We start from the raw sequence: 18,339 nt of genomic DNA on the forward strand, positions 1-18,339 counted from the left end.
GTGAAGTCCACGTGCATGATGTGGAAATGTGGATTTAACCAGTGTGATCTTTACCATAATACACACGTGGCTGCAAAGACAATCATGTCCAGTTTCTTCTTACCTTCCAAGAGCAAGTCCAGAGACAAGAAAGCCAAAAAGCAACAGAAATTGAAGAAGGTAGATCTAATGGTTGTCTAGTCCACCACTTGAGGCTGGCTTGCCTACAATGTATAATATTTAAATAGATATAAAATGAGACAAGTGTTTTATGACAGGCACAAGCGTAGGCGAGTTGCCATAAAACACATGAGAATCCTCAATGTATATTGTGTTTTATGTTTTATATCACGGCGACCATTACCAATCGTGCCTCGTGGCTACACGACGTGTAATCATCATAACACGGACTGTATGACTTTTATCAGGAGTACATTAAGATGTACTCTTGCTTTTATTATGTACTGATGGCTCTTTTTTAATAAATTATGTAGAAACAGGATGGCAAGACGTCTGCGACTGGTGCAAAACGGAAAAGAAGGCCAGAGACATTTAATGAAGAGATAGAAAGTGATTCAGAGGTCGAAGGGTGAGCTATAGTTCAATCTGTTGATAACTGTATTAAACCACTGTCGTGCATGCATGCTATAGTGATGATGTCAGGAAGGGTTTAACAGCTCTCAGCTCAGAGGACGAGTATGATGTGGAGACTGCTCCAGAGAAGAGGCTGCGGCTTGCCAAAGAGTACCTTTCCAATCTACAGGAAGAAGGTGAGGAGAGTGATAGAAAAATTGGGGTTTCTGGTTTTGTATTGTGATCCTTGATCCGTAATCTAAATACACTATGCAATAGAGCTCCCCTATTTTACACTCAATGTGAGCAAGCAAAACAGAGTTCACAATTAAATTCTATAATTTATGACATTGCTGTGCTGGTGTATTTGGCCTACAGAAAGAGCCAAGACCGATGATGCTGACTTTGACCAAGATGCAATTGCACATCGCTTAAGAGATGACATGGTAAGTGTATTCAAAAATGTATAATGCAATTTCGTTATAATAATAATCACAGTTGGAGCAAGCTGGAAGGTTGCAAAGAAAAGTTGCTGATAAGGTATAAATGGTAATGAGTGTATCCAACACTTTGTTTGTACTCCATACATTAGTACGAATTTTGTTGGTTGTATTGATAACGTCATATTATCATTATGCTCCACCCGGACAGTACATTGCCCCTGATCCTGGTGATATTCGTAAGCTGAGAGGCCATCGACTGCCGGTGACTTGTGTGGTCGCCACACCCGACGATAAGTATGTCTACTCTGGAGCAAAGGACTGTTGCATCATCAAGTGTAAGTTACACCATGTCCATACTTACAAGTGGGTATGTGATATTTAAACATCGTTTACTTCAGGCTGCTCTGGTTATCAGTACTGTAGTGCTGCAAAGTTAATTCAAGTTTATCACACATCATAATTATATATACCGTGGTTCAAATCCGTTGCATTGAAGTGCTAACCCTCCGCTGTTGAGATGAATAAAGATCTATATACCAACCAAAAGAGTGTTATACAATAAATGCTGGCTAAGCAGCAAGTAACAGGATCTAGAGGCTGATCAGGATAAGCAAAGAAGCAACAACCACAATCATAATTAATTTTATTTCTACTTTAGTGACCCTGTTTCTAGTACGGGATCACTTCAGCTGTAAATACGTACCTCGAATAAAGGCCATGTGTAGCTAGCCAACCGTGCAGCCAATGTGCAAGTTCAATCTTAGCTTTTACTTGACAACAAAGCTTTAACATCGAAATCTGCTACTATTAAAACTAACAACTAGTTGTGTAGAGGCTATCCATGCTGTAAGTACAGTACTATGGCATCCAGGACGAGGTGAGTAGACTCAGATGTCACAAATAAACAAACAAACGAACTTCTACCGTATAGTGGGTAATTTTCTGGGGGCAAAACATTCGTGGTTGCTGCTTGCACTGCAGGTAAGGTAAGCAAAGTCGCTTCGTTCGTGGGTAAAATATTTGTGGTCAGAGCTTCAACCACAAAAATTACTCGCTACATGGTATAACCCGTGGCTGCTAATGACAAAGTACAAGCCTTACTACCAGCCTTATTACGTTTCCAACTATTGCAGTTGCATGCGAAACTGTAATCGCAAGAGCTCACTCTTTGCGTGTATTTCCTTTGGAATCTATGCAAAAACTAAATTCGCAATCGAAAGAGCCCCGCATTTGAAACCCAGCATACGGTACTCATATTTCACTTTTCTTTCGTTCAAGTGAGCGTCATTTACCAATGCAACATGCACTCAATACCCCCCCTACCCCCACGCACATACAGGGCTGGTAGAAACAGGAGTGAAGGAGGTGATATTCTCTGGCCACAGAAAGGGTGTGGAGGGAGTAGTGGGACACACTGGTCACGTCCTCGCTCTGGCTGTCAGCTCGGATGGGAAATTCCTAGTAAGCGTCCTCACATGCAACCAGCATAATTTTTTCATTCAGAAACTGCCTGCTTGACTCCAGTGCTCGGTGTATGCACATATGTACATTGCATGTGCGAGCATTATTTTGGTTCTATTGTAGCGGCCACAGTTGTGCTTTAACGAGCCTTGATATGTCTTTTCACATTCAGGCAAGTGGTGGCCAGGACAGAGTTGTTCATGTTTGGGACGTCAAGACCAACTCTCATGTACACACATTCACAGGGCACAGGGACACTGTCTCTGTGAGTGCTTACATGTACCTTTGTTTACATTTTGTACGGAAGCATTGTCTAATGTCCCTTATTGAAGATGTTTTATTGGAGGTTCTATATACTCTACATTTTGACTGTTCGTTTTGTTTTGGAATATGGTATATATATAATTATTGCTTCTTCTATTTTCCAAGCTGGTTAATGCCTTTGAAAAAGTTGTCATTAGTTTAAATATGTAGAAGGACGGCTTATGTGTAATAAACTGAATATACATTGTATACTAATTGCAGGGGCTGTCCTTCCAAAGAGGCACTCATGAGTTATTCAGCTGCTCTTTTGACAGGACTTTGAAAGTATGGAACCTTGATGAAATGGCCTACGTAGAAACGCTGTGAGTCAGTTACCCTATAAATATTGGCGTGGCACATTGTGATACCCTAAATGCACTGTACATGTTAGCAGTTTAGATACAGTCAAGAGTAGCTACTCTTGATACAGTGCATACGGAATGTCTCCTACAATAAGGTTCATACGAGATTAGTGAATTATTATACCACCACCCTCCCACATCAGGTTTGGACATCAAGACAGTGTGTCGTCCATCGACTGTATGCTCAGAGAGCGACCAATCAGTGCAGGGATGAATGATCGGAGCGTGCGGATATGGAAGGTGGCAGAGGAGTCACAGCTTGTCTTTCATGGGCACAAGTAAGTACTTTTCTGCAGTTTTTCCAGAATAGAAAGCTATCTCTTTAATTTATTGCTGGAATTCTTTGTACATACCTATAGTATAATTATTATGATTCTATCAATCTTCGATTTTTGCAGGTCGTACATTGATGCAGTGCGATACGTAAACGATGAGTATTTTATCTCCGGATCCCAGGATGGGTAAGTTTCTCCATTAGTGGCTGCCCGTAGCCTACACTGTACAAAGTACTGCATGAACTATGCCTATTTGTAACTGTTTTTGACACTGTTTTGTAGGTATAATATCTATGTGATGTAGAAGACTAAAGGGGCTGTACGTAATATTCTAAATCTTAGTCGCTATCAGGGAGCTGGATTCTATTAACTTTCTATTGAGAATAGCAACCCTCTCAGAGTAATCTTCTCTCTCCCCAGTAGTGTTGCTCTGTGGAATGTAATGAAAAAGAAGCCGATGGCCACTCGTCCCCACACTGCTCACAAGGGTCACACTGAGCACTGGGTCACAGCTGTTGCTGCCTATACCAACACAGATTTGGTTGCATCAGGTAACTAGTGCAGTCAACCAACCTAAACATAATATAAATGTATAGTAACATGCATACAGACTATTGAGTTAGTTTATAATGTGTATACGTTTCCTCATAGGGTCCAACGATGGTCAGGTGTGTGTGTGGAAGTGTGGAGAAGGATTTCGTTCTCTGGAGCCATGTTTCTCCATACCTCTGGTGAGTGGTTCACTTCAAGTTGGTGTTACAAGCATTATAGATTGGGCTCTTGAACGCACTCATACGCATGTCCATGCACATAACTATTTACAATGTACAAATCGTCCACCAGTTATTACATACAATCCTCCCCTTTTCAGGGGCATATTTTTGGAGCTCTCTTGTAATGCACTCACACATATGCAAACGACACCAATTGTAACGATTCTGGTATTATGTGCATTATGTGTAACCCCCTCCCCCTCCCCCTCTTTGCAGAATGGCTTTGTAAATTCCCTGATGTTCTCTCACGGCGGTACGTTCCTGGTGGCAGCCATAGGGCAGGAACACAGACTGGGACGATGGTGGACAGACAAGTCAGTCAAGAACACTATTGCTATCATACCACTAAAACACTCTGTCTAGTGAGCTATGGTGCTAGCTTTTCACAGTAAATTTAATGTGCAATCAATATTATTTTCTGCATTAGCACGATTATCAGTGTTCAGTCCAATGGTGATTATTCATCAGCCTCTGAAGTCTCTATAGTCACTATTAGTTGTTCACTGCAATAATTCGAAGATGATTATATTTGAATGTAGGTACCCGTACCCCACTCACTTTTTTTCTGTTTTGCCTCCATTTTTGCCTGAGCTTTCTGATTTCTGTAGTCGCTACGATTGCTGATCCCTTGAACCAGGACCGTTGCCGCAATAGGCATATCACCACCCTCAACTAATGAATTGTAAAATAATTAAAGGCTCGATCACATGCTGCACTTGATGCATCACTCCCTAGATAGCCAATGTACGTGCACACGCGGTAACATGTAATATGGGTGTCACTATTCACTGGCTCATAGAAATTCTTCCTTATGGTAATCAAGGTCAAAGGTCATTCAAGTCCAGTGAATAGAGACACCCCATGTAATACAGAGGTAGATTGCTAATACAGGCTCTTAATTCGACTTTTCAGCATACCTTTTTCACTCTTTCCATTGACTTCCTCCTGCTCTGGATTTGGCCTCACCTCACACTGTATCTTATTGTCGGCCATAGCTTTAGATACTGCAAATTTAGCCAGCCAAACTTTTCACTACTAAAACAGATAATGACCAAAGTGTTTGCATGACCTCTGAACACATGAGTTTGTTTAATTAATAGATGTGTGTGATGTACTACCTTTTGTCCCTAATTGCTTGATGAAAGGGAGCCAGTCATTGATCGATGTATGTAGCTACATGCATGTATTAGTGAAATATTTTAGTTCACCACGTCCACTTAAATTTTCACTGTCACATACTTCATTTGCAGAAGATAACTAGAGCACTGAAGTGCAAACCCTCGGCGTCAAAGGTGTGTGTACATCTAGGCTAACGTGCAGGTTCGAGCTTTTTAGCTTCTTAGCTTTTGCTCGCTTTTATTCGACGCTTTAACATCAAAATCTGCCAAATTTAAAACTACTACCTTGTTGTGTTGGGGCTATCCATGGTACAAACAGTACTATCGCATCCATGTGAGTATACACACAGACAGATTGACCGACTACTATAACCCGTGGCGTGCTTCTGGTTAATAACCTTATGTTGGTAGGCTTAGATAACAATACCATTGGGTCCTACCAAGGGCGTATCAGGGTCGATACGCCCTTGGTCCTACAGTGCATATAATTATAGTCATAATCGCATGTTGTCCTATTGTTCACTGTGATTCGTACAGTGATTAATCGCGTATCAGTAATTGCACGTCGTCAAGGCAGTAATTGCATGTCGTCATTAACGACATGCAATTACTGCCTTAACGACTGCACGTTCGCGGCTAATTTTTTTACTGAAACTGCAGCTAAAAATGTCCTTAAAACTGCATCACAAACGATTAACAATCAATAGTACATGTATGGCTACTCGTGCAATAAGGGATTAATAGCACTCATAACAAGCACTGGCAATGTTAATAGCACTCGGCTACGCCTCGTGCATTAGTATCCTTGCCATTGCTGGTTACTCGTGCTATTAATCCCATATTGCACTCTTAGCCATACTATTAAATATTCATTACCCATGTACCATAATTCATGATACAATAATATTCTCAGAATTCTGGGTACATGTGACTCACTAGATTTCCATACAAAACCATGTTCAAGGAAACAATAACAACAATTCCTCTTAATCTGGGCACACTGGGACTGGCTAGATCTAGGTATTATATGTAAAAACAAAGTTGTAATTGAGTCATGTGTACCATAATTATAACTATAGTTTGTAGTCATTAAAGCTCTGAGTTGCAAGCAATGGCAGATGGTCCAACCCCACCAAGGTCCAAGGTATCTTCATGTAATTAATATCAATGAGAGACTGCATTACTGAAATAGCACTGAGCTTGGGAGTGAGTAGTGACAGTGGCTTAGAAAAGTACCTTATATACCACATGCATGCATCAAAGGCTCTTGACATGTGTGGTACAAGACTGCATGTACATATATACATACTTCAATACATGCATGTGTACATCAATTATATTCTATAATTATTATGATGTCTCACTCTGATATGTGGCAGAAGTAAAGTGTATGAATGAATACAGAGGAAGGATTGCATGGAATTTTTTATACTGTTATTACCATACTGCTACCTATATACATGTATCCTATTTCTAGTACATGACGGCTGAATTCAAGTGTCCTAAATGTCATAATGGGTGGATCAGTATAAGGTCTCTCAATCTCCCTGAGAAATGTGACACACCAGGCTGTAAGCATGATTGCAGGCCCATCAGGTATCGACTGGCTACTCATCAAGAGCAGCTACAAGGAGAAAGGGTATTATTAAACAATAATTAGGTACACGTAATAGTTTATAATGATAAAGCGCGTCCCTATAATACACAGTGACTTCACTTCTAGTATAACTGTTGCTTGCAGATGAAGATGGTGGCCAAGTACAAGTGCAATAAGTGCAACACGAGATGGAGGAGCTCCAATTCATCTGGAAGCTGTAAAGCTTGTCCACACTGCGAAGCACAAGGAATAACGAACATGGTCAAACCATACAGATACCAGTCTACGACAAAGATCAAGCCTAGTGTAAAGCACACATAAAATACGTGCATGAATATATGGACTCTAAATATTAAATATGTGCTAAAGTATAAATTTTACGCTAGCTGTATACATGTTACACCACATAGAACAAAAAGAAGATTGGCAGAAGAGGATATCGTAGATGGTTCGGTTCTTTTGAGTGTGATTGTGGAAATGAATGGAAAAGTGCTTATGCTTGGGAGGGCATGCATCAAGAGTGCCGAAATTGTAAGACGGCAGTACTCCCAAACACTTTGGACCCCTTAAAGTACACTGGTGGCGTCGGTAAACAGCCGCATCAGGAGGACCTTTGCGAAATGTGCCAGAAGCTAGGGCACAGCTGCAAAAATTTTACTCCAGTTACCACAGAAGAATTAACCGTAATTGAAGATGAGGACATAGAAGACAAAGATAACCATGCTGATGATGAGAGTGTCGTATCCCTCCTAAGCAGCACCAGCACCGACTCAGGAGTTGACCAAGAAGATAACGAGAACACACCAGTAGCCACTGATGATGAACAGGTCGATACACTTTTGGCGGATAACGTGGCGAACCTTGCCATTAACGATTACTAGTCATTAATTAATGAACATGTAGACTGTACAAGCGTTCATAGAAAAACTATATAGCTATATAGTAGCGTGAGTATTACTCTTTGAGCGAAACAACATGGCCTAAGGCCTTTTAGTACTGCGATACTTGTTGAACTTTGCATTCCATGCATGTGCTGTACATAGTTTTATTGTTTTTGTGAGTGATGTATAATAATTCATATGAATAGTTGGAGGACATTGAGCTGGAGATAATATCATGCAGTGATTAGCTGACTGCCCTTGAAGCCTGGCTTGACTGACCATTATTGTTCGATTGAAGTTTCAGTTGTATTATGATTTTTATCCTTCATGCAAGGTGTATATACACCCTGCGCATGGTTGGAGTATACCAGTACTTTTCAATGGTTTTGAGTTGAGTTTGTAGAAAGTAATCCCAGAAGAGTCTGATTGTGGCTACGATCTGGAAGGATAATTATAATTGCAACAGTAATTATGTGCATTTCCTGCAGATGAATAATATATAGATCTAATGGCTGTGGTTAACCTAGCCGAGGAAGTTACAACTCGCATATCCTATACATGTTGGTGTGGTCTATCTATATTTGACTACACAGTTTGCATGCACTGCATATTATTTGGTAGAGTTACATAAGCTAGGCATGTATGGTTATAGCAATTATTATCGACAGAGACATCCCAAATGTCATCACTAGATGTGCGGTTGGTGTGAACACATAGTCAGTAATAATTGACCAAGGGAACCTACTCCTTAATTTACAGTGTACGAGACAAACGAAGAGTCCAGAGGTCGATATGCTTCACTTAACTTACTATTTTTCAGTCAAAGAAATGCATAGATTCATATGTAGTCAGGTACTGACAAATATTCAAACATTTTTTTCAATTATCAGGACATGACATTATTAATAACCTGTACGTGCTGATCGTGTAATTTCAAGGATCAAATTTTACCTATAACCTCTGATGTATATACATGTATTATATAGCACCAAGATAAACATAAGATATATATGGACCGATCAGATTAATTGCAGGACTGCACTGCACGCATCAATGCACTCTAGTTTGCACTCTATAGTTTCTTATAAAAGCGATGCAAGCTAATAGTGGTAGGTGGTGCTTTAGGCTATAATTTATCATCCAGGTATATTGACCACATCTGGGTGATATTCATATTACCTTTCTAGGCATGTACGTATGTACTGTATTTACAACGGTGTAGTACAATCCTTTGATGTCTGACCACATGTGCTTGTTGTGTTGAGGCTATCCATGGTACAAACACAGCGCCATCCAGGTCAGCAGACTTAGAATACACAGAACGACAGACAGATTGACCAACTATATACTTTTACCTTGTGGCGTGCCTCGGGTTAATAAATAACGAGGATAACACGAAGATACCTGTATATATATAGGTACCATTGCATGCATGGACACCTGCATGTAGATACTGTGGGATATACCGGTAGATATCATACACCTGAGTTCTTGATAGCAATAGTATACCGCATATTTCGAAGGTATATATGAACATTTGCATTTTTCGCTCATTAAGCATGTACAGCGAAATTTATACCCACAAATATTGATGTAGTAGGTGTGGTCAATATAACTATAGTCCACGAAAATTAAATCCGCAAAATCATATAATTTTCGTGCCGTCTTGTATGATATGCAGCGATCTATATTATTATATCAAAGACAAAGTGACTACTCCTACAGCATGTAAGTGACCATGCAAAACGCTCTACTGTTACAATACCGTAAATAATACAATATTTGGGTCATCTGTTTGAGGTAGCTGGTATTAACTGCTCCTGTATCGGCTCTCACTTCCTGACAGTGCATGCCATCATGCAGGTCATATCACGCAATGCTGGCTTATATGGTGTGCGACAGTTTTGTACTGTATATAGAATGGAGAGTGATTTCGTAACACTCACTCTTGACGTGTCCACTTGACAATAGTGTCTGTTAAACTGCTTAACATTAGATAGGACTGTGAAACTGTAAGTGGAGAGATTCAGTTTATTGCTAAGTATTAGTACTGCATTTCTGCTGCTGTGCATGCTATGTTTCAAGAAGAGCTGGATCACATCAAGGTTGCCATTGCTGATGATGGGATGAAGAGACACACACTCCAAAACCTCGACTGCTTTGTGCTGGACAATTCCATAAGAGAGAGCACTGTAGGCCAATTGCGCGGTCATACCATCGATAACAAATGGAAAATCTACAATGAAGTGAAGAAATGCGGCTTTAAGAACATCATAGTCGCGGCTTTCTCGCATATGACACGAGTTGATGACACTTTTATCAAAGAGCTGATGGAAAAAGGTGAAGATCCGAGCACACTCTATGCATTCTCTGAAGTCACAGCAGGCATTTCGAAAGGAGTGATCGACAGAGAAACCATTCCAGTTGGTCTGGCTAAGATGAAAGAACATGGACTGACAAACCCAATCATCGAATTCGATCTTGTCGACAAATCTGTGGATTGGGAGTCCTGTTCAGTGCAAGACATATGCGAGCTGGTTATGAAATGGATCGAATGGTCTCGTACTAACCTTTCAAAAGATTCCAAAACGTTCGTCAACTTCAGGGATTTCCCGATGGCAATGACTCAAGTGCCAGAACGTGTACTCGCTGCAGTTGACTACTTTGCATCCCTGCCACAGGAGAAACGATTGCTGGGTATCATTTTCGAGGAACCTACTGGAAACTACTTCCCAGAAGAAGTTGGGGCATGGACAAAAGCTCTACGAAAACTGATGAATGCCAGGAAGTGGAATAACGGACTTTTGCTGGTTCACGTGCACAAGAAGTGGGGGCTGGCTGAGGCTGTACAACTCGAGTGTTTATGCAGTGGAGCTGATGGTATTTGGGCTAGTCTAGCTGAAGAGGGAGCAGCCATGGGCCATGCTTGCTCATCCATCACCCTGATGAATCTAATTCGAATGGGGAACAAGAAAGTACTTGAGCTATATAACTGCACCCATCTGCGAAAAGCTGCAATAGCTGTTACTAATATCACTACCGGTGATGACCCTCACTCCAAGCAGGTGGTGTACGGGGAGAGAGCTTTAGATATTAGCTTTGATTTTGGTGGTATCGCTGGGGGCCGTGTGGGAAAAGGTGAATTCGATATTGCAGAATTCTTTGGTGAGAAGCCACCGGTTAGGATCAGCACACTTGCTTCAACTGCCATGATTATCACTCGGCTCAAAGATCTATTTGGAAGCAATCAACAATTCAACCAGCAGATAGCTGAAAAGATGAAAGAAACAATGCTGGACGATCTCCGCAGCAACAGGAAGGAAGAATACATGAGTGAAGCAGGCCTGGCTGTCTTGTTTGATCGATCTGGAGGGAAGCTAACGAAAAAGATGGGAGATGTAATTGCTGACATGGAAGCAGGAACAGATCTCGAGAAACGCCTGGTTGCGGAAGTTAAAGAGAGGTGGGACACATGGGACCTTCAAGACAAGGTACAGGGGGATGATGCCCTGCAATTTGACTCGTTCTACAATGGTTTCATGGCACCCTACTTTGGTTGTTTCAAATGCGACGATACTAAGGCAGGACTAAAGGCAATAGACATGGATAATGATGGCTTTGTCGATTGGAAGGAATTCCTTACCTATCTGAAGTGGGCTATTCATGAATATGACGTCAAGACTGCTGATGAGCTTTTGTCGATCACATTTCGTAAAGGACTAATTCCTGCTATGCGTGACGAACTACGTCAGTCTTAAAAAGATTGCTCTTTAACACGTAGTTTGTAATTATTATGTGAACATAAAGTTGCACAACTTAGTAGTGTGTACGTAGCTATACACAACTTGTTCCTAAAATTTCAATACTGAACTAGCCAGACAGTCTATGTACGGGTGTGTAACCATTAATTTTTTATCAAGCTGACTACTGTATAGCGGGCAGCAATTTTGTGGTTAAATCTTTGAGCACGAATACTTTACCCACGAATGAAGCAATCATCAACCACTTTTACCTGCAGTGCACGCAGCCAACAAATTATATATCCCATGCTCAACCATGCACGAATGTTTTGAACTGCGGAAAATACCCTACCACACAGTCGGTCATCGAGCAATTTCCGAGCAATTACATGTAGCCTATTCGACCGACCATTTAACTATTTGCTCAGTCATAGTGTCCTAGCATGCAATTATTGAAGGTCAAACGTTATAGTTATGATGCGTGCGCACTAAAATAATAATCTCATATCAGCCATGTGTATTTGTTCATTGCACAAGAGCAGGTCTATACCGTAATAGCGCGAAATTTTCGCTGTTTTGGTGGGTTAGCAACCACACGAAAACTTTGTCCACGAAAATTGTTCTTTTATAATTACTATAACGTACAAAGATTAAACAAAGGTACAAAGGTAAGCAGTCAACCCACGAAATTTATTCAATGAAATGCTTTTAGAGGCCATTCCACGAAATTTACGTGCCTCGAAAATTTCGCGCTAGCTATGTAGCATAGAGTCACAAGACGACTATAGGTAAGCTTCTATTTTATATGCTATACCTTCTGTGAATCATCTTTTTATTGAGATTACTAAGGATATAGCATGGATAATTTAGTGTCCGATCACCTGATGACAGAAAAAAGTGTATTACTGTACAGCGGGTTATTTTCGTATGGTGGACATTTTTGTACATTTTGTATTGAATAATTATTCTACTGCTAAACGTCACTATCCTGAGCTGTACGAATATTTAAAATACAAATGTACGAAAATTTGCACCCAACGAAAATTACCCACTATATATATATACGGTATGCTAGGACAACTTGTCAGGACAATTAAGATGTGTTATTTATACCTCTGCACTATACGGTATAAAGCCAAAAATTATGATATACCCAGACAGTTTACAATAATTATACACATCATGCTATATAGGCCCATCACCTCATGAGTGCACTGACAGGAGGGGGTGATGAAGACAGCCACTCCATTTAATTGTCAGCAACCAGAGCTGTAGAGATCGATCAGTCACACCACCTGAATAAAATATAAACGTACTTATTATGCACTGATAATAACAAAAACACGTACATAGTGTTTTTATGACTGCAAGCTTCTTTATTAAAATGATTATATGCAGTGGTTAGCAAAACTCATCGAGCATTGATAAACACGTGTAATTGCCAGTATAGTATTTCGATTAGTTTGCAGCTGGTTAGTGCATGTATCCTGACTGCCTGTGAGCGTAATCGGGGAGCATGCAGACGAGTCCCACGACGACAGGGGAGCAGACCAGGTGAGGAAGAAAGTGGCATGGACAACAGTGGGATCATCTTTGTCCAAACACAGACCTAGAACGTTCCTCCAGCAGGGGGGAACCTGGGGGGAAGGAGTCGCTGCGCTTTTAATATGCATGTCATTAATTTTGAAAAATACTTGAGGAAAATAGTATCATAGTAGTAAAGCAACAGGCTCGATGCTGTCTGCTAACAGTGCTACCAAAGCCTATCTATAGCAACACTTGGAAGATGCATTACTGTGTCACCTAACCTACTCAAGTCATGCATACAGGTGAGCAAACGTGGTGGCTGTACTACCATAATTATAGCACTATACTTTTGAGAAGCAACATTTCCCGGATTTGACAGAACCTTGAAGTCATGCTGCTCTAAAATCAATGGTATTGTAAACACTCCTATACTGTATATATCTATATGGGTATAATTTTATACGTGTGGTAAATTAAACCTCTATCCTCGAAACGTTATTTGGAGCAACCTGCGAAATATTTGTTTCTCGAAAATAAAGCGCTGTACGCTATGTACACATTGGGGAGCACATTCACCTAGCTCTTTCTGGGTACAAACACAAGTAGAGAGATTGCAGCTGTATACAGTTATTGATGTTGCACAGTTCTACTGCTTGTCTTCTGCGGATGGTCCCAGAGTACCTATATAAAAATTGAAAAATACAACAAGCATCCTAAACACGTCACGACAATACACACATCAACACTATAGGTATTAAGTCACATGATTGACTTCATAGTACTAGAAACTAATTATACGAGCGGTTAATCACTTTTGTAATGTGCAATTAATTATTTGAGGCCTGTACAATCTCGTTGAAGTCCCGGCGTTTAATCGAGGAAACAAGTTAATTACACAAATAAATATCGCGTTAACGTTTTTGGAGCCTTTTAATTGACCAAAACGCATAATTTTATGTTCGCATATATTTCTAGCACTATACGGTATGGCTCTCCCCCTGGATTTGTTTGGTGTGCTTTCCCAGGCTAATCATAACAATGATTACATTGTGAAAGCTTTAGTTTGTACAATCGTCATACTGACCCGTATACCGGGCTTCACACGTAAGACCCTTTCGATTACAGCTCTTTCGATTACGACTTGCTAGTTATTGCATATAAGTCGCAAATGAAAGACTCGCAAGGAGAGAGAATGCAAAACGCAATCAGGCTTGTATAGTGTCCTTTGCAATTGATAAACTATGCATTCAAAACCAGATACACAATGTATAATTATATGGCGACATTATTGTGCACCAAATTGTTTGGGACTAAACTTTTTTATTGCCGCATAATATTATACATTTAATTGTACTGCCTGGCACACCTAAACCATACCTTGCATGTAGGCTTGACGCGTTATAATAATAGTCATTACAACGCACTGTAATTATTGACACTGCTGAATCTGTCTTAAGTACAAATAAGTCATAGAGATCTACTATAAATAATACAAATGATATAATGCATGAGACTTGCATCAAACAATATAATGTAAGAGCATCCATTCAGTCAGTTTGGATGTCCATTTTGTCTATCTCTTCACTATCATCCAAATCTTCAGCACACTCCAGCAGATCAGTCACCATGGCAACTGCAGGGGAAGAATTATACTATCGATTAAAGAGGAGAGGGATTGGAAACGGAAGTAACCTCGAATTATATTCGCGTTACGCCGGGGTTAATCGAGGCTATGCATGTATCAACGTTGAGTAATCTAGGCAATATTCTACTACTAAAACTAGCACCTCCAACTGACATTGAGACCATAATTATGGGACACGTACAGTACACTGATGAGATGCACAGTCTTAGCTATATTAGAAGCATTTTAGGTACATACATACGTGACAAAAGAATGTTTTGTACCTGCTATCTTCACAAAAATTAAAAATGTATTTTTTTCAAACGATGTTTATAATCTATTATCATGAAAATTATGTTTTAGGGGGTCTGAATGTCTTGCAGTGGGCATAATTCATGAAATAATTATTCTTTCCCGCATGTTGCACAACCGTAACGCGGATTAACATCAAAAGCTTTTTGTGCCATGCTGCAAATTCATTTTTTTTGTCACGTGACGCTACTTCCGTTTCCAATCCCTCTCCTCTTTACTCTATGCACAAGTGGCTTACAAGGATGAATGGAAAGTTGGCACAATTCAACAACCAGTGTTGTACTAACCGCATGCATATGCATGTGACATGAATGTATTACCTATTGAAGCATACTTTATAACTCAAGGAATACATATACATGTAGACCAGTGTGCTAGGCATTATACAAATCACCATGACAACCAAAAAAGTTATAATTATAATTATAATAATTATATGTAGTAGGCTAATAATTATGGCAAATGTGTAATAATTGAAAGGATCATAAGATGATTACAGCCAAACCAAAGTACTCCCAATAATTTGGCATGATATTGTGTTATCAGTAATAATAATGCTGTCCAGAGAAGCCGTGCAGTTTGCGTGTGTTTGTGTATTTACACAAACAGGAGACCAATAGATAATATCAAGGGCGTATAAAAGAAGAGAGGGCATGCAACTTCTATATGAGCAGAGTTCAAACGTGGGCGGATGAATGTGCATGACTGTGCATGAAATGCTTAGAAATTTCTATTTTTAGCACTTCATGCAAATGCACACATTCCTCCGCCCACGTTTGAACTCTGCTAGCTATGTGTACTGATAGTGGAGTTGCATGCCCTCTCTTCTTTTATACGCCCTTGATAATATTACATACAGTATTTAAGCAGGCAAAGTAGGACATGCAGTCACCACGCAATGTTGAGAAGTTTGGAAAGGGTGACCTGATTACACATGGACTTACCTTCTCTGAGTGGTGTGGGGTGGGTGGCTAGCAACCAATGGAGAGAGGACATAACTGAGTTGTAAGTGTGATCACACTCGTACAGGTGGCTGTCAAAGTAATTATCGTGGATACTGATCTTGTGTAGCAGAGATATCACCTCCAGTACCACAGTCAGTCTGTGGAGACGCAACGTGAATATGAATCAATGGGTAGAGCATTACTTCACACTTTGTGCTGGTAAAATTATGCTGCCAGCTAGACAAGAACATATCGTAAAACAACAATACTGTTAATACTGGTACAGGTAAAAGGTTTCCTGTCACAATGCACCTGACTAAATATGCCTCGGTTGCACACATGCGCAGCGAGGTAAACGGTAGTGTGTGTGTGTGTGTGGCTCGACAGTTACAATTGCAGTACAAGTAAGAGCTTCTATAGCAAGGTTTTATTGGCTTTGATTTGTAGATTTGCAAAATAAAGCTTCGTTCTTAAGTTATGGCTAATTTTACTTACTTTGACGGCCAGCCATTGCAGTCTCTTCAAACTCGTGCATAGCAAATCTGTTAGTTTTCTACTTAGTACGTAGCTAGCTCTGCACTAGAGCGCTAGCTATTGGTGGCTGCAAAGCTGCACTGTTTCATTAGAGCAGTCATTAATATTGAACTTTAAGCATCCTTTTTTAAAACAGTAATTGATCATGATCGATCATTTCCCACTCTTTTACACCGTTCCTGCCCAGAGCCAGAGTGCGTGCATACAGGGTTTTGCACAGTCTTTGCAAAAGCATTCCATATCCACGCTCAACCCTCAACGCTTTTTGTTGATGTTGCAAAGGTTCTGCAAAACCCTTTAATAGCATATCCAGTTAGCTTCATTCCACAGAGGCATCAGCAGCACCAGCGATGCTTTTTCAAACTATGAAAATCAGGGCCTAATTTAAGAATTGACATCGTTATTTGTGGTAACCGTAGATACGTTGGAATTTCTATAAAGGATTCTCTAAGTACTTTATTTACAAAAGACAGACAATGTGGCTGCTCCTAAGTGTCCTTTATTCGCAGGCTAGGCTCCACTGTACTTAACTTGCAATAAAAAATTAATGGTAATTCGTTTAGCACTATGGAATGAAGGGTGGTTTCGTGACTTACTCTTGCCGAGTCCACTGACTGGTATCCTGGACATTGTCCAAAAGGTTGCTCAGTAAAGACACAAAGGTCTTGAGCAGCTGCAGTGGGAAAGATGACACAACACACCACAATGAATGCATATTCATTGTTGTTTAATCTAATCTATGTACACTGTACAATAGTACACAAGAATGTACGTATTCTCAAAATGTCTTGTAATACTACAACTTATTTCTTAGACAAGAAAATTCATGAATTATAGTAGTTTTCAGGAAAGTTCAGGAACTGTCAGAACTTTAGTTTTACTATAGCAGTGACGTCATAATTGCACAGCATTGTAATTATAGCACGTATATATACAGTAGACAAAAACCGTGAGATAGAACTGTACTGTTTATAATTCCAAGAAAAATGGCAGAAAGACAAGACCCAGAGGAGGTACACTATAAGAGTTTGTCTATTACTCTATGATTTATGGTGTCACACTCTAGAGCTTCATGACAGCAAAGTTCCATTGTGCTGGCTGTGGAAACGGTTGGATCAGTATAAGATCACTGGGCTTACCAGAGAAATGTGAAAATTGTAACAAAAAAGGCTGTCGACCAAATGAGCACAGGAATGCCACCCGTACTGAGCAACTTCAGGGGAAGAAGGTGAGCCTGACAAACTGAGTATAATGCCTGCACAATTAATAGGTTTTCAAATCATAGTCACACTCCGAGAATTTTTTAGATCAGTATTCTCATGGCTTTTAGAGCAATTACCAAACTAAACATAATTATACTACAAATCTAGATGATCATGGTGGCTAAATACAAGTGTGATATGTGTGGAGAGAAGTGGAAGAGCATCAATTCTTCAGGGAGCCCCAAGAAATGTGTGGCGTGTAAGAAGCAAGGACTACACAACACTGTCAAACCTTACAAGTACCGCAAAGCCAAACCCGAGGTAGGTGCTAGGGTTTATAAAGAGAAAATAAGCCCTTTGTGCTACTGACATGACTATTAACATAGCGATTATCACAGCGATGTAGGCTTATGGGCTAGCATGTAATAACAGCAAGGCATGTAAACATTTCACTCTGACTCGTTTGTCAATTACAGGAGCTGAAGCCAAAAAGAAAATTTGGATTCTTCACCTGTAAAGATTGTGGGAATGAGTGGCAAAGTGCCTACACATGGGTGGGGAAATATCAAGAATGCAGGAGATGCAACAGCCAAGTCCATGCCCATGCCATTCAGCCGTTGAAGCGCGGGTCTGGTGGCGGCTTCCAGAAACCACACGACCAGGCTCGCTGTGAGAAGTGCAAGGAGCTGGG

The 18,339-nt window shown here is 40.3% G+C and overlaps 4 protein-coding genes and 1 long non-coding RNA gene across 10 annotated transcripts in view; 3 read left to right on the forward strand and 2 right to left on the reverse strand.

Moving 5' to 3' along the window:
* On the forward strand, window positions 1-4,692 carry LOC135345960 (U3 small nucleolar RNA-interacting protein 2-like). Of its 2 annotated transcripts, none has more exons than XM_064543419.1 (14): window positions 1-159; window positions 474-568; window positions 631-749; window positions 931-998; window positions 1,051-1,092; window positions 1,204-1,330; window positions 2,335-2,456; window positions 2,629-2,721; window positions 2,982-3,082; window positions 3,265-3,399; window positions 3,520-3,582; window positions 3,817-3,947; window positions 4,048-4,127; window positions 4,386-4,692. In XM_064543419.1, exons 1-14 carry the CDS (start codon window positions 16-18, stop codon window positions 4,530-4,532), a joined length of 1,467 nt encoding a protein of 488 aa, XP_064399489.1. In that variant the 5' UTR covers window positions 1-15; the 3' UTR covers window positions 4,533-4,692. The 2 variants fall into 2 exon arrangements, with proteins under 2 accessions (XP_064399489.1, XP_064399490.1); XM_064543420.1 differs by having other exon boundaries at window positions 3,820-3,947.
* Window positions 4,527-6,311, reverse strand: LOC135345984 (uncharacterized). Of its 2 annotated transcripts, XR_010397947.1 has the most exons (4): window positions 6,224-6,311; window positions 5,087-5,204; window positions 4,728-4,841; window positions 4,527-4,672 (listed from the first exon to the last, which is right to left on the reverse strand). It is a non-coding gene; the product is annotated as an uncharacterized LOC135345984 (long non-coding RNA). The 2 variants fall into 2 exon arrangements; XR_010397946.1 differs by lacking the exon at window positions 6,224-6,311 and having other exon boundaries at window positions 5,087-5,502.
* LOC135345975 (uncharacterized) lies at window positions 6,247-7,985 on the forward strand. The gene is made up of 5 exons (XM_064543444.1): window positions 6,247-6,307; window positions 6,367-6,431; window positions 6,765-6,926; window positions 7,029-7,190; window positions 7,295-7,985. The coding sequence occupies exons 2-5, from the start codon at window positions 6,399-6,401 to the stop codon at window positions 7,763-7,765; spliced, it is 828 nt and encodes a 275-aa protein (XP_064399514.1). The 5' UTR covers window positions 6,247-6,307; window positions 6,367-6,398; the 3' UTR covers window positions 7,766-7,985.
* The window catches only part of LOC135345942 (uncharacterized), a 25,309-nt gene continuing 13,954 nt past the window's right edge, over window positions 6,985-18,339 (reverse strand). Inside the window, exons 8-13 of one of the 4 annotated variants that reach the window (XR_010397936.1) lie at window positions 17,043-17,119; window positions 15,913-16,070; window positions 14,551-14,665; window positions 13,609-13,713; window positions 12,708-13,142; window positions 6,985-7,117 (exon numbers count right to left, since the gene is read on the reverse strand). Coding sequence is in view for 3 of the 4 variants with exons in the window: in XM_064543397.1 (XP_064399467.1) it covers window positions 14,580-14,665; window positions 15,913-16,070; window positions 17,043-17,119 (321 nt within the window). In the remaining variant the exon portion in view is untranslated. The other 3 variants (XM_064543397.1, XM_064543396.1, XM_064543398.1) reach the window with 3 other exon arrangements.
* LOC135345952 (uncharacterized) lies at window positions 9,655-11,767 on the forward strand. The gene has a single exon (XM_064543410.1). The coding sequence runs from the start codon at window positions 9,841-9,843 to the stop codon at window positions 11,521-11,523; it is 1,683 nt and encodes a 560-aa protein (XP_064399480.1). The 5' UTR covers window positions 9,655-9,840; the 3' UTR covers window positions 11,524-11,767.

This window comes from Halichondria panicea, chromosome 13, assembly GCF_963675165.1.
Source record: "Halichondria panicea chromosome 13, odHalPani1.1, whole genome shotgun sequence".
NCBI classification, from domain to species: domain Eukaryota; kingdom Metazoa; phylum Porifera; class Demospongiae; order Suberitida; family Halichondriidae; genus Halichondria; species Halichondria panicea.